The 22,003-nt window shown below is 37.8% G+C and overlaps 1 protein-coding gene across 3 annotated transcripts in view; it reads left to right on the forward strand.

Annotated features, from left to right (window-relative positions):
- The window catches only part of ARHGAP10 (Rho GTPase activating protein 10), a 145,454-nt gene that overhangs the window by 75,649 nt on the left and 47,802 nt on the right, over positions 1–22,003 (forward strand). For all 3 annotated transcript variants that reach the window (XM_044430789.1, XM_044430790.1, XM_044430791.1), the window contains exons 14-18: positions 8,086–8,160; positions 13,804–13,891; positions 14,765–14,823; positions 18,319–18,424; positions 18,941–19,100. In XM_044430789.1, the coding sequence (XP_044286724.1) occupies positions 8,086–8,160; positions 13,804–13,891; positions 14,765–14,823; positions 18,319–18,424; positions 18,941–19,100 (488 nt within the window). The remainder of the gene's footprint in view (positions 1–8,085; positions 8,161–13,803; positions 13,892–14,764; positions 14,824–18,318; positions 18,425–18,940; positions 19,101–22,003) is intronic.

Below are 22,003 nucleotides of genomic sequence, written 5' to 3' on the forward strand. Positions count from 1 at the left end.
CATTTATCTGTCAGTCCTGGGCTGCCATCTCTCACTTGCAGCTTGTATTCCCTCTTTTTTGTAGGTTTTCTTGTGGGAGAAGACTGAGGTAAAGTAGGAATTGAGCTTCTCTGCCTTTTCCTTGTTATTTCCTCTGCCATCCACTTTAAGTAGCTGAACGTTCTTGTTCTGGATGTCTCTGAAGAAGGCTTTCTTGTTGTTCTTAGCATCTCTTGCAATTCTAAGTTCATTTCCTGTTTAACATTCCTGAAGTTGTTCCTGCAATTCCTTGCTATTTGTTTATATTCTTCAGTTGTGGCCTGGCCATGATTCCACCTCCTGTAAATTGCCTTTTTTTCTTTTAGGATGTCACTCAACTTTTTGTGGAGCTATCAGGGCTTCCTCTCTTGTCTTCAACACTTTTTGCTTGTTGGAATTGTTCATAGCTATGCTTGGAGATTCTCCTTTTTCAAGATTTCCCAGCCCTATTGGAGTCCTTTTCCCTTAAGAGTGTGTTGCCATGGCACTTGCTTATCATTGTTCTGAGTTCATTGATGTTGGCATTCTTGAAGTCTGAGCTCTGTGTTTGGCTGCAGTTAACCTTTGTCTCCTTTAAAATTGAGAATTCAAGTATTTCAGGGTCACTTTCCCCCAGGGTTCCTGTGACAGCTATTTTGTCTACTTGGTCATCCCTGTTAGTATTAAATTGAGGATAGCTGTTACTCTCATTCCTTTCTCTGCCTTCTGCTGGGAGGACGTTGTTAGCTGTGCATGTCAGGAATCTCTTGGAGGGACCATATTTGGCAGAAATTGTTTCCCAGCATATATTAGGGAGATGGACATCTCCTGTGATGACTACATCATTCTTCTTGGAAAGGTTGGCAAGTTGCTTTTTGAAGGTGTGTCCCTGTCTTGTTTTTGATTGGGTGCTCAATTATAGATGCCAAGAGCAATGTTTTTCTTATTTTTTTTCCCTTTAAATTAAACCATATGCTTTCAATGGGGCTACTATGTTCCTCTTCTTGTATTTCTGTGCAGATAAATGTGCCTTTTCCAAATAGTGCAACTTTGTCTCCCTTTTTGCGGTTTCTATTTTTCTTGAACAGGTTGTATCTGTCCAATGTAGAGTTCCAGTTTCAGTTATTCCTGAGTTGTAATTGCTCTCATGTACTATGAGCACAAGTTCATGTTGTTTGTTGTTTCTATGTACTGGTAGGACTGGGCAGAAGACTATTTAGGCCCCAGTGGTTTTCTTAAAAATTTTTATTCCTAGAGATTTGAAGTCTGATGATGCAGCAAGAGCAGACACAGCTTCTCCTAGTCGTTTTTGGCACTCTGATACAACTGCAGGGATTCTATCAGCCCCTCTCCCCAGCTTGGAAGAGGAAACCGTGAATTTTTTCTTAACACCAAATTATAGTATAAAGTCAGGATTCACCCTATCCTAATCAGAAGTAATTTCCCCTTACTAATGTGTCTTACTAAGGCTTTAAACTTCACTGAACACAGTGGGACTTAATTCCAGTAGGGTTCCTGAGGGTGGGGGCGACTTGGTTACTTGGACAGTTGATCACTTGCTGACTCCTGAGTATGAAATGTTTGTTGAAAGTAATGTTTTGAAGTTATTTTAAGCATATAATAAGAGACACAGAAACTGCCTCATCTCCCTTTCCATCCTTTGTAACATGAGATGAATAATGGTATAGCCAGGTTAAAGGGAGCAAGTGGGGCTAAAATTTGGGAAGAATATTTTGAGCAAGTGTGTGCATGGGAAGAAATTAGAACCTTCAGTCATCCTGGTGGGGAATACAGCTTTTACCTCTAAATTGCTTTTACCTCTAAATTGCATAACTATAATTGTCTCACATTTTAGTTTACATTTTTAAACCTAGTTACATGCAAATGAAAAAAAGGGATTAATATCTTTCCAAAGTCTTTCCCCTGAGTTTTTATTTTTTTAGTTCTAAGGGGTATGAAGTTAGTGTGAGTAGAAAGAGGTCAGTCAGCAAATGAAAATAATCTTATCATATTGAAGAAAAGTCTGGTAGGCGAAAGCAGATTTTGCCATCGTGCCATAGGAAGAATTCTGTCTTAAGGCAAACTGCCACTTTGTTTAACCATAGTTTTCTGGCCAATGTACAGCCGGAGTTATGAATCCTTACCAATGCTTCCTTGTTTGCAAGCACTTAACTATACTTCCCAGTTTGCATGTCATGGAAAGCTATGTGTAAGTGCTGAATCTCAGCCTGTTAGCTCAGTTCAAGAGAAGCACACTGTTCCATCACATCCTCTTTTAGCTAGGATTTAAAACTCAGTTTGCAAGATAGGTCACTGACTATAAACTCCTTAATAGTTCTATAGGTTTTTCTGTTCTCTGAGTCATGAATAGGAAAAATGAATGCAGCAGGACCCCCGTATCTCTTTCAGTTACTGTGGTTTCACTTAACCAAGGTTGGCCCTTCAGATCTGCAGCAGGACCCACACAAAGTGGAAAAACTGCAAATATCTCTAGCGAAAAACCATGAATATCTCCTGGGAACTACGCACTCTGAGGACTCCATGCTCTTGGTCTTGGTATTAGGCTAGCCTTACTTTATTTTTTATTTATTTATTTTTTATTTATATCCTGCCTTTTTCCTGCAAAGGACTCAAGGCAGCTTACATTTCCTCCTCCATCTTATCCCCACAACAACAACCCTGTGAGGTGGGTTGGGCTGAGAGTCTGTGACTGGCCCAAAGTCATCCAGTTGGCTCCATGGCTGAGCGGGGACTAGAACCCAGATCGTCTGAGTCCCAGTCCCAGCTGTTCACCACTACACCACACTGGCTCACTTGCATGTTTTGTTTCTCATTGGGCATGAAGACTCAGAAATATTTATGGTTTTTCACTGTTTGCCATTGTCTCTCCAAGAATTCAGACAGAAGCTTTTCCTATCTTTCTCTAGAATTTATCAAGGACTGAATTTGTCACCTCTCGCATACAAAACATGGAATCTATCACTCTAAGCTATGATCATTGAGTTATCTGCCTGCTCCACCAAATTGAACTTAGAGACCAGAAGACTTGTTTTGTGTTCAGTAATGTGACTTCTTTTCAAAGATATATTAGCATAGTTTAAGAACAGTGTATCTAATGAAGGACTATATTTTTAACAATTCTTTCTTAATTTACTCAGTATTTAAACTTAATAAATATTGGAAAAGAAGAAAGTTTAGGTGATTAAACAACTCTAAACAACTATATGTGATACAATTGATGAATTGACAGTATATGTCTTCCTTTGAGAATATATTCTTCCCGTATGCCAAATGTCTATATCAAGGGATTTTATAAGCTTCCTTCTTTTCATTTTAATAACTGCTTACTGTGAAGATAGATGGCAGCAGTGAGCTGTCTTGTACAGAGAGGCTGAATATCACTTCATTTCACTGGTGAAGAACTAGAAGGAAACTTCCCCACAGGAAAAACAGCGCATCAAGCAAATATACATGATTTTTTTTGGTTTTGCTCTGTTTTTGTAATAAGTGATAGAGACTTTTCTGTAAAAAAAAAAAAAATTGATTCTGTAAAACTACTGAGGACTAACCCAGGTTGCATGAATATATTGTTCAAAATATTAGTGCTGGGGTGTTAAATCTGTGACCTGCTGGGACGACAACTGATGTCATCCAGTTAGTTTGAACAACATCTGGAGGGGCGCAGTTTGCCCATTCTTGTATTTGTGTATGTACCCCATTTTATTTATTTATTTATTTATTTAGGTCACATCTATGCTGCCCCATTCGCTGAAGCCTCGGGGCAGCTCGCAAACATAAATAAACTTCCTTAATATAAATTTTAAATTAACATTGTGTGACATGTAATGACATGCCATGGTAATTAGTGGAAAATATTTTGAACCCCTGAAGGACATGCTTGAATATTCATATGCAAATCTTATACTTTGGAAATGCCAGTAGCACTTGAAGCCTAGAAGTCAAAAATGATCCTGAGAATGTGCATAAGTATATGCATCTGTAGTCCGTTATTGGGGATTTACACGGTCACAGAGTGGGCAGGAGCCCAAGCCCAACCCTTCCAGGGGTCTGGATAAAGGGAGGGGTCTCTTTTGTTTTAACACAGTGCCCCCTCCTCAAACACACACTAACAGTGAATCCTACTGAATATTTCATATTTCATCACATATGTAATGGTAATTTGCTTTCCAAATTTCTGTGCATCAGATTACAATTGCAGGCACAGTGTTAGGGCAAGCTGGAAAAGGTGAGAACCTACAAAGTTGTGAGATGGTACTGGAGTCAAGGAAGTGGTCTTAATGACCAGCTGTTTTGTCTTCAACCATCAAGGGTTTCTATAGTATTATATACATTGGTAGGAACTTGATTTCTAAATATTGGAATACCCAACTTTCAAATCAGCAAACATGATCAACAAAAGGGTGAAAGCAAAACAACAACAACAACAAAAAACCACACACACACACAAATTCCAACTGTGATAAAGTTAGCAGTGGTTTGTTCAACTCAGTAATCATTTTATGGTATCCTAACTCCCAATGAATAAAGTTAAGTCCTCCTTCTACAGGAGTAATCCTTCTAAGAGCCAAAATTGTGACAGGATCTTTAGGTCTTTGCCTAAAAGCCTCTGTGGGGAGGATTTGCTTGGAGCTATGGTGCGTGCACCAGCTATGAGATAGATGGATACCATAAAGGCAGCCACAGCCTTGAGTTTACAAGAGTTGAGCAGGGCTGTGAATTGCTCAATTGAGCAGGGCAGGGAATTGGAGGGCATTTATTCACAGGATTGCCACATTGTTGGAAATAACTTGATGACATGTAACAATAACAAAGGTACATTTAGGGCAGTAAGCCTCTCATTTTTCACCAGTCAAAATCTTCATTTCAAACTTTTTAAGGGAGACATCTTTATCGTATTTGATTCGTAAATTGATGGCAGTTAATAGCAATTTCAAGAAGGCAATTTCCCTAGGGAAATAGGGTCAAAAAAGGAAAGGGTCAACAAGCATTCTTTAAGTGATGAACCTCTGAAGCAATTTGCAGGGTGGGGTCTCTTCAGCTGCTTTAGATGAAGAAAAAAAATGGAGGCAAATCTTATCACAGCCTGCTATGTTTTGCTTTGATTCTCCATGTATTGGATGCCATCAGACATTCTTTCAGAGGAACCCTGTAGAGTTTGAAATGGGAGAGTCTGTGACAGAGAAACCACAAGCACTGCCAGGCTTGCTTCAGCCAAGAAAGAAACTATGTGCATCTGGGGAGTGGCCTTCTAATTTTTCTTTTCCTATTAAGCTTGGTAGCTTTTAATGTATTTTATTCTTTTTTTTCCTATTGGCTACTAAGGTAGGGAAATTCACTGCATTAGCTCCCAAGCTAACATAGATTTTTCTTTTCTTGGGGAGTGTTCTGGGGGAATAAAGGGGATTTGGAACTGGTAGATCCAAGCTGTCCCCAGCACAGTCCTATTTCTTTTTTCTTTTTGCTACCAAAGAGAGGAGTTCTCTGGCAGCAGGAAATCTGCTTCACTTGCAGAAGGAGATAAAGAAAGAGGTCCACAATAGCTTAAGAACTCTGACATATAGCAAAACAGAATAGTGGATTTGAAAGTGGCATACATACCATTGAGTCCAGCCTTTTGCTCAGTGCAGGATTCCAAGTTTAAGCACTCCTGACAGATGGCTATTGAACTGCCTCTTGAAGGCCTCCTAAGTGGGAGAACCTACCAACTCCCTAAGTAATTGGTTCAATTGCTCTTCTGCTTTAACAGTAATTTTTTTCTAATGTCCAGCCAGAATCTGGCTTCCTGAAACTTAAGCCCATTATTCTGTGTCCTACACTGTATGATTATTGACAAGAGATACTGGCCCTCCTCTCTGTGACAGCCATTAAAATGTTTGAAAAGTGGAATCATAGATCCCATCAGATACACTCTTCTCAAAGCTTAAACATGCCCAATTATTGTATGAAATGAAACTGATTTTTATTGTTTTCTCTATTATTCATTACAATGCATAACAATTACCTATTATACTTCATGGCTAAGACATTAAAATTTGATCAATTATCTAGATAATTTAATATTGCCATCACATTTGTGGCTAAATAGCAGCTTCTGCTTTGTGGTCCCTATGTTGGCTGTGAGAGCACATTATCCTGGGTGTGACTGCTTAGAAAACAACTTGGTTAACAAAGATAAGATGGACAGTAAGCAAGACAATATATAAAAATGTCTGTTTGAAAGTAATCTTTCCATAAATAGGTTGATTTCCAGTTTTTGCCATTGGGCTTATGAAAATTATATAAATGCATGATTACTACTTTAGAATTCAAGCTTGGACATAACATTATTGATGGTTTTACAAACTTTCCGAACCTCCTTGAAATTAATTTCCCTTACAAAATACAGATTTATGCATTCTGTTGTTAGATGTCTAATACGTAAGTCTAATACATAATGGTTTAATGTTAGATTCTGTAGGGATCTGGTTGTGAGCGAAAGATCATTGCAATAAAAAGTGCTGAGCAGTATGGAATCAGACTACTTAGGGATGTTGATAAGGTATAAAGGAGTGGAAATATGGAAGTCTCAGCTGGTACAGTTGCACTTTGATGGGGCTTCTAAATTTTGTCTAAGGCGAGACTGCTTATTTCTTTGGTCATGTCATACTAGGCATACTTGGAAAAGAAATGTAGTGATAATTTGTGCAAAGGTATATGATAGCATGTGTGTGTTCCACTGGTTGAAAAATGAGTGTTGTGAGTTTGGAAGAGCCTGTCATATCTGTCACTCCTAAAGCATGATACTTAAAGGTGTGTGTGAGAAGGGGGAGTCCAGCTTTGATCCTACTCCAGCTTTGGAATGTGTACATATAATTTAAAAGGTCTTCCAGTCAGCTTCCTGCTGAGCCTCATGTTGTCTTTTCAAAAACTTCTTTATACAGACATCAGTACTTGTTAGATGAATATTTACATGTGCTTCAGACCATTTATTCAAAATGGGTGGACTACAACTAGATTTAAATAGATGCTAAGGAGACAGGAAGGCAAAATTCATTGGAAAGATTATCTTTGGAAGTGGACATTATTTCTTACCATCATCATTTTTCCAAGGCAGCTTTAAAACTCATATAATAAACTATATATGATAATAATGCAGCAGGCATTTATAAAGTGTTAATCAAACAACAGACATAAGCAATAAACCTTACTAAAAAGCTGCAGCATAATTGCAGCTACTGAGTGGAATGGTCCAGTGAAATATAGCTCTGGGGAAGGCCAGAGAACAAGTAGATTTTCATATTGAACACCCTTCATTTTCACTTGATGCTGGTAAAACCTTCTTCCTTTCTTGCTTTTTTCACCTTAATGTCATTACTTAGCTTAGTTTTAAAGTTCCAGGTCAGCTGGTGGCTGGGTAAAGGATATTGAGAGAAAGCTGGAGTAACATGCATTTAGTCCTGCTATAGCAAACAATAGTTATGTTGATAAACATTGGTTGGTAATTAGTGCTACATAGGCCATATTGGACCTGAAACCTGCTAGTTGTTGACCAGTGCCATGTATTTAAGAGAACATTCTGGGTTATCAGTCATTTTGGTATGCTGTAACTGAGGACAAATTGCCTGTCAGTTACAGCCTGGACAACCCACAGAGAAAGGCACTGAACATACGGCCATCTTCAATGTATTCAACTGAAAATATTGTCAATGATGCATCTGTGGAAAACTGATGTCTCAAATCAGCACAGTCTTACAGCTTGCTTTATCTTTGAAATAAAACCTCTGTTTATGTTTGTATCCTTTCAGGACTTTTAAAATGAAGGTATGCATTCTTTTCAAGCCAAGCGAAGTAACTGATTACTGATTTTTCAAAACAGTTATAACATTCAAAGTTGGAAGGCTTTTTTTTCCATTTTGCTTCTCTTCCCCAAGTTTCTTCTTTCAATACCTTTAAGTATCTTGTATGTTATATAAGTTTTGATAATAAATCTGCTTTGAGACTAATTGATGAGCAGTGCATTCAGAGCTTACATTTTTACTATACTTCATAGAAGCCCAAATGCCTTTTATTTATGCTTTCATTTCCCAGGTATAAATGACCAAGGACTATACAGAGTTGTGGGGGTGAGTTCAAAAGTCCAAAGACTTCTGAATTTGTTAATGGGTACGTCTCTTACTTTTATATCTACTTTTACTATACCATTTTTACCTGCTGTCTTTTGTGTGTCTTTAAGAAATTTTTCATCTACTATAGTGGTACCTTGGCTCTCACGAACTTAATCCATTCCAGGACTCTGGGAGTGACCCAAATTGGTCATGAGCCAAGTTAAATTTTCCCATAAGGTTCAATGTAAATAAGGTTAATCCGTTCTGTAACCATCTTTAAAATCAGAAAAATGTGAAGCAAAGTGACAACAAATATTGTGGCCATCCTCCCCCCTACCCCAAGCACAAGCGCGGCCATCTCCCCACCCACCCCAGCGCGACCAAGATTGCACCTGTCATCCCTGCAGGTGCCCATCATCTCAGCACGCTGGGGGGAGGGATGAGACGGGTGTGATCACAGGCGCTCTGGGGGAGGAAGAGATAGGTGCAAAGGGCGTGCTGGGGGAGGGAGAGATGGGCATGATCTCGGCCATCTCCCAACTCGGTGGGGGGGGGATCACAGTCACCACCCAATGCGGAGTTCGTTACCCGAGTTAAAATTTTTATGAAATTTTTGTTCACAACCCAAAGTGAGACGTTTGTGAGCTGAGGTACCACTGTATTTAGAAGTTTTTCTCTACTGATTGAAATCTAGAAGGATCAAAATCTGGTTCCTATGATTCCTTCCCTACTTATGTCACGTTAAAATAAATCAGAGTAATATGTTGAAATCAAAGTTGGTTCAGAAACATTTTTTAAAGTATATCAAAGAAACTTGGTCTAACTTGTAACTTTGCATGAGAGGTATAGACTAAGAATTAATATAGAACAGACTTATTTTATGCAGCTGAATTACTCCACATTAAATTCCTCAGATGGATTTCACTATTCATTTTTTTAAGTGAAAGTCTTCTGTTTTAATTTCATTTTGATTGGTGGTACTACTATAAGTTTCTCTTTATTTTTTGGGCTCTGTGTATAAAATTTGAACTTTTACTTTGAACTTTCCCTACCCACAATTCTGACTATACTTCATTACCCTCTACAAGGTATGGGTACTTAGATGAAATACTTCAGTTACCTATCATCCTACTCCACTACAGCAGTCAAAACTAAGCATTTCTTGACTTTTTGTCTAGAACACTTGACAAGTACACACAGTCAGATGAGTCAACTGGGGTTTCTTTAGCTTTCTGAATCTCCCAAACCTGTCACTTGACAGCAGCACTGGCCTGATTCTCAAGGATTCATTGATATTCAGAGAAGCTAGTTTGCAACAGGCTCTTCTCCAGAACCATGCATACTCCATCTGTGCTGATAACACAGTGTTCTTTGGCAGAGAAAACTAGAGGAAGCCAGCAAGTGAATTCATTTCATTACCCCAGACATTATGTGAATGGCAAAGCACTTTTATATTATATGCTACTGTCAAATCCTTGCCACCTGTATGACTCTCTCTTCACAGGCTGTCTCTTCAGGATAAGATGTCAGGCTTGAGATCCTATATTCCATGCTATGTCAGTTTAGCATAATAATCTTACTAAATGCTTATTTTCTTGATATTTTTTAATCACTGTTAGCAGTTCTGTAGTGTTCAGAGAAAGCATGTCAACTTCATTGTATTTTCAAACTTCATGTTACTGAGGAAGTATTAGGAAGTGAAACAGAATATTATGAAAAGCCAATGTCCGTGTGATGGACATTGGCTTTTGATAATATTTTGGCTTAAAGTGAGTGCAGTTCTTTACTGCTTTTAGCAACGACTCCAGGGCTGAAAAGGCAGTATGATATCATTTTCCTGCTAGTTGTATGGAAGTATTTGTTTGTTGTTAGGTCCAAGGTGACTAAGTTATTGTAAACTACCATTGTTTGTTTTCTGTCTGTCTTGAATCTGATACCTACCCTTGACTATTGAGACTTACATTTGTAAGATCCAAATAAAATGGACTTAGAGTACACTTAGCAACTGGAAATATTTAATAACGATTTCCTCCTGTGCCTTTTCTTAAATTGATATCAGAAACTATTTTTATCCAATGTAACAATTATAATTGAAACTAGAGACCTACATTGAAAGAAGAATAAACTTCTTTATGTCAGTTATTTTGTCATGCTGGCTGGGGGTGATGGGAATTGAACTCCAACAATACTTGGAAGGAAATGTTCCCTCCCCTAGAGAACATTAAAAAAATTATTACCTGTAGTCTTAACTGAGTATAGTCTGTTCCACTACTTAATAATTTGGCTACTTCATCCTGTTGTATGTATTGGCCAAGCCTACGAGTGTGTGTTAGCTGTGCTCATGCATCAGGATGAACTAGTTAAATTCTGAAGTGGTAGAATGGCCCGTATTCAAACTACAGAGTTACATTTTTTAATGTTCCTCTAAGGCAAGGGAAAAAAACAGTTGCTCTTCAGATGTTTTGGAAGATTATGAAAATACAGGTAGAGGGTTCAATTAATATTATCTACAAGCCCATTTTTTAATTTCACCTTTCCATTGTAGCCAAATCATATAATACCATTTTCCTTCTCTTACTCTGCTCGCTCGCTCGCTCTCGCTCCCCCCCCCACTTACCCTCACCCTCCTCTTCCCTCCCTCCCTTTGCGGGCTGCAAGATACAGACAAACCCCTCTTCCAGAGATCTGAAGTGATCACAAGCATAAGGCCTTTTAAATTATGCTAATGGCAGTGGGAAATTACGATGAAGGTCATATGTAATTTGGGACCATAGGTTGCTCACTCCTGTCCCATATATAGGCTTCAGAAATATAAGGCTTCAGTATATAAGGCAGCCAGTGCAAATAGTAATGCCTCCTTCCATAATTTGAGCAATTTCTGTGATTCATTAGCCCTGAAAATGCTGTCCACATTATTGAAGAAGCTTGTTGTATCTGTCTTGGACTACCTAAAATCTTGAAAGTTCTTGTTTCTGTCTGAAAAAAATGGATTGCAGATATTTGGTACATTCATCCTTAATGCAAAATTACTTAGCAGCATGCTGAACCACTAGCTTCACTTGGGGCCATTTCCTATTTAGTTATGATCTCCATGATGAACATACCATTGGTGCTGTTTAGCTTGTTGCATTTTAAAGCTGCTGTCAAAAAAAATAAAAAAATAAAATTCAGCTTTTGTTAAGTGTTCCCTGCAAATTAGAAGGTCTGACACATTCTGTCTATGGCATCAGTTTGCTGAACTGTTGCCAAATCATCTCTCAGTCGACCCTAACTTTGCATGGGTGCTGTGAGGATAAAACTATGAAACCTTGTTTGCCCTGCCCTGCGTTCCTTGGGGAAAAATGTAATCAGTGAATAAAACTTGTCAAAGTTATATTAAATCTTTCTTTTATTAAGAATGTGCTAGATTATGCTGAATGCCACCAAGCATCTGCATAGAACTTAAAGACAGAATTAAAATTGTCCATTTTTTTCAGAAGGCCATAAAAAGAACACATTTTTAAAAGCAGTGTTCTTTTGTAAATTTACTGTTATCAGAATCTTGAGAAAAGTTAGGGACTATCCAGAATTTTCATTCATTATTTTGCAGTTATTCTGTGATAGCTGCTAGTGTCATCAGTATAAATATATTTACTCAGAACCATTCTTTCATTGCACAATAAAATGAACACCATCAGTTAGAATGAACCTTCACAAGTTCCAGAGTGTTGAATGATATAGAATTGTGCATTTGGCCCCTGAGCAGAGACATAGATTGGAATCAAGCATTACAGTTCTGTTCATAAAATAAGTCTTCCAGGAGCAGGAACAATCCTTTTGTGGTAAGAAATCAGTAGCATGAGAACAGTATAAGAACAAAAGAAAAACCTGTCCTTTTATGCATAAAGCTTATACTTATTAAATGAATGCATTTTCTCATTTAGACAGCTGTATAAGGGAGAAAGGTTAAAAAATGCTGCATCTCAAGCTAATCCCTGAAGAACTGTCCCATAAAACAAAAATCATTAAATCATATTTAACTTGAAAATTAATAACAATTAACAAAATTCCTACCAAATTTAGTTGTAGGGAATGGAGAGCTGTTTCCTACCATCATTTTATAACCATATCCAGCAGATAATTTCATCTAATAAAGTGGGGTATACTCCACAAAAGCTGATGCCGGAGTAAAACTCCTAACTTTTAAGATTCTACAAGAGTTGTTTGCCGTTTTCTACCCAGCAATTGTGTCTTCTGGAACACTTCCAATTTATTTCATTTTGACTTAGTGATGGGATTTTGGTGGGAAAGGCCACTACATTATAAATTAGCAAGGCACAGTTTTTTTGTTTTGAGAAACCCTTTTTGGATAGGTATGAATGAGCCGGTGAGAGTGCCCCCTCCCTTCTGATTTCAGTTCCAGGACTGTGGTGTATTAATATTATTCAAGTTTTGGAAGAGGATAATAAGTTACGAAAGAACAAAATTGGACATTTCTTTTAGATGGTGGTTAATATTTGCAAGTTAATAGAAAGTGTTGTTTGGTTGTATTTTGAATTTAAGTTTAAATAATAAGAGAAAAATCTGTTGCAAGAATGAATTGGTTGGCACATCACTTAGAAGAGAATGATTTAGTCTCTTTTAAAAGGACCCCACCTTTAATCGAGTATCCTAATTTGATTTATTGCTCCTCTGACAAGCTCAATTAGACTTGAAATCTGTATTGTATGAACTGATCAAAATGCAATCAGTATCAGTTACCACTAGTGTAGTTTTTTTAATGTTTTTGTAACTTGTTCTAAGAAAACAGCACATTGAAATATATGTTATGCTTTTTAAAAGCACATTAGTTCATGGTGTATTAGACTGTGAAACACATCTTTAAGAAAATGACTGCACAGATCTCTGTTTTTTAAAAATAAAGCCTGTACTTAGTTTCATTTCACTTTCTCTGTCAGGAAGCATATTTTTGCATTTGATCATACGGGCATTTTACAGCTCAGTGTTACTGGACCCCCTGGATAATTAACAGCAAATGAAATCAATGTAGGGTTCAGGGTATTAAGTAGCATATACAGAATTGTTTGACAGTAAAAGAAGAAATATTGAATGTATAGCTTCCTTTTATTATACATTTACCCTTCAAGATAAAGCTATCTCTAGTATTGGTTAAGTACCATATTTCTAGTAAACATCTTTTAGTAATTTCTTGCATAGTAACTGCATGATTATGTGATTTTTTTTAACTTCACTACACTTGAGTAATATTTTTTAACAGTTATAAATGCAGCTCCTTTTACTACTATAAAAATAGCTACTATTTCATCCCCATCAAACTCCCATTCTGCAAATAGATTTCTTCAATTATTTTTCATTGATGATAATGTTGTATGCCACCAACAAGTATCTGCAGTAATGTATATTGCTACATGCTGGTTATTTTCTGAACTCACACTAGTGCTGAACCAAGCCCATATGATTTGCTTTATGATGGGGGCTTGGTTGATTGTAGATTGACTACTGATGCATAGCTAACACCTACAATCAATATTGGGACTGTTGGCTTGACTGAAAGGGCAATATGAAGTCAGTTCCTGCATTGGACCAATCAGATCAAAATCTATAGCTGCTCTTCTTAAAGTCTTTATTTTATAGGTTTGGTTAATAATGAAACTTTTAATCCTCTGTCTATTCTCCTGTCCCTTTATGGGTTATTTTCTAGATGCAAAAACATGTAATGAAGTTGATCTGGAGAATTCCACAGAATGGGAAGTGAAGACAGTAACAAGTGCCATGAAACAATACTTGAGGTAAACTCACTACTTTAACTGCAGTTATGATAGACTAAATCTTTACTTGTAGAGTTGAAAAATGCACTTTAAGGATTAGATTTAAGGGCGGTATCCAGTGTTGCCTATCCACAGATGGGACATATCACCACTTCCATTCAGTGAGCCAGCCCCACTTATTCTGTTGTGTATGTGGTGCCCAGTGGTGGTGCCCCTCCACTTCAGTGGTGCCCCTTCACTGAAGCCTTAGTGTTTCTAGGGGCAAGTCCTGAAATCGCCAGAAATAATTGTTTCTAGAATGGAGTAGTGTTTCTGAGTTCCCTTATGAAAAGTCTGCCAACCCTGCCATAGTTCAGAAACTAGTGTTTTTGCTTGTTGCCTGTGAAAGTGCTAGATCTTAGTTGTGCCAGCACCGGTGCTACTTATGTTAAGTGATCAATGGGTTTGGCCACTCATGTGTGGTCACCTTTAGATAATGCTCAATGTCTCTGATAATGCAGTTTGTGAGAATAACAACTGTTATTATATGAACATATCATCTAAATACATACAGGCCTTGGGCTAAGGATCCTAGAACCAATGTAATGAGACAATTTATTTCCTTATACTAGTAATATTATCCAAAGCTTTTATGCACTTTTGTACGTTAAAATGTCATGTGCACTATCAGATGCCAAGGGATATCTGAAGATGGGAATTCCTTGCACTTTTATACAAAGTATGTTACAGAGTGGCACAGCTCAGTGAAACAGTGCAGTGAATATAATGTAGTAAGAGTATGTGTATAGGCTTGGTTTTTTGGGATGTTTGTGCTTGTACATGGAATACAAATATAAATTAGTAGGCATTTCTTTATTTCTACTGAATAATGTCATTTCTTTTGTCTTAAAACAGAAGCCTTCCAGAGCCTTTAATGACGTATGAGCTACATGGGGAGTTCATCATTCCTGCCAGTAATTATTTGACTTACATTCAAATCTTAAAATAGTAACAGTGGGGATCAGGGGCACAGTAATTTCAAATAAATTGCTTCTTTTATCAAATTAAGTAACTGACTAGTACTCAGAATCTTTTAAATCAAAGTCAGTTGTGAATTTTGTTTTTTTTTTTTTCCTTTCCCCTTCTTTTTTCCTGTCCCCATCCTCAAGATACAACCAGTCAGGAAATTATAAAAAACGTTCAAAAGCATAATATTCTTCTTACTAATAGCTTCATTTAGTCAGATGTGGTCAGTAATCTTTGAACTACTCATTATATTAGCTATGACATGTCTGACTTAGTAAAAAGCAAGTGTTTGTCTTACTGTAGAAGTACATGCTCATGCTTTTAAAATATTTTTTCACATGAAACTTCATAATCTAATACATCCAGAAAATGAGAATGACAGACTTTAACATCTTTAACTTTCCTGTTACCAGATGTTTCTTTGTAGTGCAATTCTTGTGAAGTCCATATTCAAAATAAGCATTTTATTATTATAGGTTCCTCAAAATAACTAATTTCAGGTAGAATTCAATGCTACTTAACTGAAAGAAAGACAAGGATAAGGCAGCACAGAAGTAGCATTTGGCAAAATATCAACCAGATAGATTGTTCTGCCTCTGACACTACTGGGGAAAAAAGGAGAAAACAAGTCCCTTAAAAGTTTTGAAAAAGGAAGAAACAAGACTCATACCCCCTAATTTCACTTTACAATTCCTGCACATTTGGAAAGAAAGTGATTTAAGCCACCCTGATTGTTGTAAGCCGCCCCGAGGCTTTGGCGAATGGGGCGGCATAGAAGATTACTAAATAAATAAATAAAATAAATTTATTAGCTCTTAGAAAATAGTATTTTCTGGAGTATTCCTACATCTAGTGTTTCAAACTTAACACACACTACCCTGAAGTGCAAAGTAAATATTCAGAACTTTTAAGTTTAAAATAACCTTAAACAGCAAAGAAACAAACATACTACATAGTATAAGTTTTTATAGATTTCCACTATATTATTTTTAAAAGGTAGTCTACAGTTATGGTGCTAGAAGAAGCTTGAACAAGGTTCAGCTAGTTAGTTGAGCTACAGTCCCACACTGATCTTATGTATGCATGCATGTACATATCTACAAGGGTGAGAAATTCAACACATGTGCATGTATGCACCAAAGGTTTGTTGTCATTTATGTGATTCACGCAGAATTTAATGTTTTAATGTATTTTGTAGTCGATGTTGTAAGCCGCCCCGAGGCCTTGGCAAGGGGCGGCATAGAAATGTTTTAATTAATAAATAAATAAATAAATAAATAAATAAATAAATAAATAAATTTCTGTACAGAATAGTGATTTGAAGCCCTGCCCACCTCCCCTGCATATGCTTCAGGTATATATCTGGTTTGCCTCTCAGTTACACTACACTGTCATTTTTGACGCATTCTCCTGCCTCACAGCACACACATACACACTCACAAATTCTTGTCTCTAGGATAATGAATGGAGTTTCTTTCCATATTTTCTTCATTCTGGATTTCTCTCTTCTCTGAGCTTTTTTCACCTTTCTTTTTGCTCCTCAGTAGCACATGGCTTCTGAGGTTTCCCTCAAGAAAAGTGTCTTCCCTAGCAGTTTAAATAGCTTCAAACTGACAGGCACTTAAACTTTTAACTATGCCTTGAAGAGCCCACAAAGTGAATTCTTGCCTCCACTGGAAGGCCTTCATCAAGTAGGTCAGGAGGAATGGAAAATGTATTTTGGAGTCCTCTTTTGGGAACAAACACTGAAGGTGGCAAAAGCACCCCATGCATACTACCTTGGATAACATTTGCAGAAGGCTGACTCCATTCACTTCTTCAGTTTCCCCAGCTAACATCATAGAGTACCCCCACCTTAAGGGGTACCAGCTTGTCCAACACTAATAGCTTTGGTTATCCCACCCCCCCCCCCTTGGTTCATCAACTTGAAACTGGCATGCTGATACTAAGCTGAATCAAACAGACCAAATCTTGAAGTCAGCATCCTACAAATAACTGTGTTCTAGAACCTAAGTACAAGAAGCAAAAAAGAACTGGTCAGATAAAATCCTACATTAAATCTGAACTTACTTCCATCCCAATCCAGCCATGTATGGCTAAGATACAGCCACAAACATCATTGTATCCACCAGAACTTAATCTAGAAAAACTACAGATTTCATGTGATGGTATCTCTGAGGCCAAATCCAGTACTTTGCTCAATACTGATAGATGAGTCTCAAGAACTCCTTACTGGAGCCATAGTATTTTTCTGAGGTGCAATCTCTGCAAAAATATTTAAGAATTCAGTACCAGTGAATGCCACTGGCATTGTCATGCTCTTCAGAAAGTTTCTGGCATCATTACAGCAGGTCCTCCTGCTTCTGCCTATTTCTTCCATACATTTATGACAACCATTACCCACCTAGAATGTATTATTACTATAGAGATGCCATATACCCATGCTACTGTCCATGTTCTCCACACTTGAGATACCTTAAACCAACATTGTCTCATGTGGTATCCAAACAGTTAGAAGCCCAACTTCTGGGTTTCTCTGCACTACTGGACTTAAGCCAACCCCTCCATCTCCCTCCTTTCCACTGAATTTCTCCCAGGATATCCTGAAAAACTCGCAGCCCGACCACCACCATCCCTGCCAGAAATCCAGCTTACTCAGCCCTTTCTACCTCCCAATAACAAAACACCAATGAAGGACCCACCATTGGCACAATAAGGTTATTCTTCCAACTGCTCATTTTTATCTTCCATCCAATCTTCAGCAACCTCCCTGGAGCTGCAGTTAGGGATCAAAACCCTTTGTTCACTTTAGATAGTATCAGGCCCTGTGCTGAACAAGAATGTCCCCCTTGGCTTGGAAATCAAACCCCACAGATCACATTTATTTATGCGTTCCACCCCATCCATACTTCTTCTCAGTGAGCAGTTGACCAGATACTTCAGCTTGCACTTCCTATACTTAACAGCCTGGAAAATAGCCAACAATTTGTGGTATCTCCTAATGAGGCATACCAATAGGTAGAAGCTATAACATCAATACAATATTGTTGAAAAGAGCAGTATCTATGTTACATCTGTGAAGTGCCCTTAAATATTGTGGCCAGGTTTGTTTTTAAGGGAGGACAACTGAAGTCTCCATGAATCCTAAAGCTGTACGTACACTATGCCGATCAAGTAAGAAGATCATCCTCCTATAGTAAACTAATTCCATAGTGTGCACTTAGTGGCACACTGAAAGAAAAACTGTCAATTTATTTTTAAGAATAGATGTGGTGGGAAAATAAACATTTAAAATATAATTAAAATAATATCTAATTTCTTCTACTGAAAGGAAAATCTAGGCATAAGAAGAGCTGATGAACATATTTACATATAAGTTTTATTAAGTATTTATGTTGGTTACTGTTCATGACTAAACACTACTGCTTCATTTTCTTATGTAGAAAGTGGCAGTCCAGAATCTCGTGTTAATGCTATCCACTTCTTGGTCCATAAACTTCCAGAGAAGAACAAAGAAATGCTGGATATTTTGGTGAAACACTTGGCAAAGTATGCATCTTTTATTCTAATTGATTTTTCAGATATTTTCTTTGTGTCTTATTTCAGAAAAGAATTTTGTTCTTTGTAGGAAATAACTTGCAAAAGCAGATGTGAAGCTTCCTTAGTTCTATGTGACTTAAGGAAACAGGCTGAAATGTAATCCATTAATAAAATCATATAAATGTAGACTTAACAGCATTGCTGTTCTGTGCGTTTGACTGAAGGTGCAAAGAATGGGAGATTATTTGTTTTAGCTTTTGTTTTGTTTTTGCAAACTAATAGATAGTTGGAAATTTGTTAATAAAATTAAATTGGCCTTGCACCTCCCTGTTAAACTCAAAATGTATTGGTATATGGTTACATTATAAGGTGAAAATGTCAGATTATATTTATTTCAAAGATTGAAAAGAAAAGTGAAAAGAAACATTGTTTAAGTTTAGTGTCTCTGGCTTAGAGAAATACAACCTTTTTTTAAAAGAGGTCTGCTTTATATAATCTTGGTTCTCTCTTTCTGTTCTTGAAAAGTGTTTCAAATCATGCGAAAAAGAATCTCATGACTGTAGCAAATTTAGGAGTAGTGTTTGGACCAACATTAATGAGGCCACAGGAAGAAACAGTGGCTGCCCTGATGGACCTGAAGTTTCAGAATATTGTGGTGGAGATCTTAATTGAGAATCATGAAAAGGTAAATAAGGGGAAAAGGGGAGAACTCTGCTTTTATTCCACAGTTTATGTAGAATTGATGTAAAGTGACCATTCACTCTTAGACTTTTTTTTCCTGAAGAAAGAATAATGTTGCTTTAGTAAGACTGTGAGTGCCATTGCTTATAGAGACAAAGGAAAGCCATCCACACACAAGATGGAGCAACAAAGCTTGCAAAAGTTAAAAAAAAAACCCTGCAGGACAGGAACCTACTGATTAGCTTTAGGAGGGAAAGAAAAAACTTGAAGGAGAGGTGGAATTAAGTGGGCATATTCTACAGAAGTGCATGACTGGCTGAAACACCAATTCAGGTACTTTGTGTAGCAACTCTTGTGATTTGTGGTGCCCTTTCCACTGTGAGTTAAACTTGTTTGTAAGGAGGTTATATTATCTCTACAAGTGTGATAATTTTGTAAATGTAGAAAATCTGGCAAACTACTTTCTAAACATATCTATAAGCCATTTGTTATCATCCACTCAATGGCTAGAAGCTTTCTAAATTCTGCAACCTGTCCTTTTCTTTAGGCCTTTGGCTTAATTTTTTCTCTACTGCAACTAATCTTAATTTTACTCATTTTTAATGTTTTGTCTCTATACTATCAACGTTTCTTACTAGTTCCTAGTAACTGCTTCATCTCAGATACAGATATCTCATCTATTTCTTCATCTCAGCTATGGATATCCTAGATAGTACCTAGTAATCTAGGTCACTTAAATGCTTCATATTGTGGGAGGGGAGAAGGTATGACTGCAGAAAATAAGTCATTAAAAGAATACCATGAAAAGAAAAATTCTTGTATCTTTCTTATTTGGAACTCCACTTACCTTTCAAAAGAAAGGCAAGATATAAATGAAAATAATAAATCAGAACAAAGGAAGAAGAAAGATGCCAATGCACAATATAAAAAAATCTGTCAGGGTCCTAGGCATGGGCAGGACAGAGATACTGGGACCAGAGCAACAGAATTTTGAAGCAGAGCAGAGTCCAAACACAGCCCAAAGGCTAGTAGTGAAGTCAGAATTATAGTCATAGTCAAGGAACAGGGTTCAGGAACAAGGAATGCATATCAAGACAAGTACAAGGTCACAAACAAGCCAAAGATCAAGTACCAGTAAGATAATACAAGCTGGGAACAGGTGCCTGGATAGGATTCAGGAGCCGTGCAGGTATTGCGAGCAAGGCAATACAATACAATACAATGCACGGTAAGGCACATTAGGAAGCAGATCCAGCAAGGGTCAGGCAAGATACAGGAGATAAAACACAGCTGATAAGAAGCCATATATTACTAAAGCTTTTCATGGAGGGAGATTTTTCTCTTATATAACTCTTCCCCCCCAGGTCCACCAGCTGGCATTCATCAAAAAGGTGAAAGCTTCAGCTTGGTACTTAACCTGCAAATACTACAGTGGCCATTCCAGTTCTGGCCACCAGATGGAACCCCAGAGCAGCCCAGATCCTGACAAGATCCTCTAACTATAAACAAGGCAGTAAACAAAGGAAGGTAGTATCTTGGTCTGAAGTTATTCAGGCTTTGTACAATAGTGGATCCGACCTCGAATATGAATTGTTACTAATATACTGCCAGTGCAGTTCTTTTAACATAGATAAGCTTCAGAACAAGGAGCAAAGATAGCCCCACACAGAGTGAATTTACAGAAGTCTAATGGTGAGGTTAAGTGCATGGACCATCGTGGCTAGGTTATCACTCTCCAGGACATAGTTGGCACATCAAATCATGGGCAGCCCAGGCCAATGATGACACCTGGGCCTCCATGGAGAAAAATATATCCAGGAGTATCCCCCCCTGTACCTGCTCTTTCAGAGAGAGTGTACCCCATTCAGAAGCACCTAGGAACAACCGGTCCATAGTCAGGATTCAGTTTATTGGCTCCCACCTAAGTCATGGTTGTATCAAGGTACTAGCTCAAAAGGTGCATGAGTTCTCCTGATTTAGATGTAGCAGGGCAATATAGCTGGGTATCATCAGCATATAGTGATACTTTGTCTGATATCCGATGATCACTTCCAGTGGCTACATATTAAATAACATTGGGGTTGAGTTGGTGCCTTATTTCAGCTGGCACAGTATCCAGCATCATCACCAAATGCAGTTGTCTAGAACCATCCCTGTAAGTACAAATTAGAACATTGCATACAACTCCCAACTCATGCAGGCAGTCCAGAAGGATACTGGATACCAGAAGTAGTCAACAGTGGGAAAGGCCACCAGGAGATCAAGGAGAAAAATGTAAGGGTTGCATTCCCTCTATTCCTCTCCTGAGAAAGGTAATCTGTCAGATCAGGGCTGATTGTGTCCCAAAACCAGGCCTGAGCCTGATATAAAATTGATATAGATAATCAGCTTTATTGAATAGTGCCTGCAGGTTAGATGCTACCCATTCCGGAATGCCTTATTCAGGATCAGTGTGTTTGTGGCCAGACAATAGTTAGCATAGATCTCTGGATGCAGGGAGGAATTTTTTCAAGAAAGTTCACACTACAGCCACCTTCATGACAGTAGAGAATATACTATCACTCAATAATGTGTTCACTGTCTATCTGGTTAGTCCTTGTTGGCCAGCCTGAATAAAGGGCAAAGATCAAGAAACCATGTGGGTTGTGCAAATGGAAGCAGCTTGTCCACATCCCCAGATGGCAAAAAAACTAAAATTATTCTCACAAAACAGGTCCTTGGAAACACAGAGGGTTTCCAAGAACCCCAGTACTAGATTTACTAGATTACATGAAGGTAAACCCCAAACCACTCAGGAAAGCTAAGCTGGATGGCAGTTCAAGATGCAATGGGATGGCAGTGTAAGCTACCTTTGTTGCCCACCTTGTGATATAGTAGGGACAATTATATGTTCACATGTATATTTAG

This window comes from Varanus komodoensis, unplaced genomic scaffold (assembly GCF_004798865.1).
Source record: "Varanus komodoensis strain SLA01 unplaced genomic scaffold, ASM479886v1 scaffold21, whole genome shotgun sequence".
In the NCBI taxonomy this organism is placed as follows: Eukaryota; Metazoa; Chordata; class Lepidosauria; order Squamata; family Varanidae; genus Varanus; species Varanus komodoensis.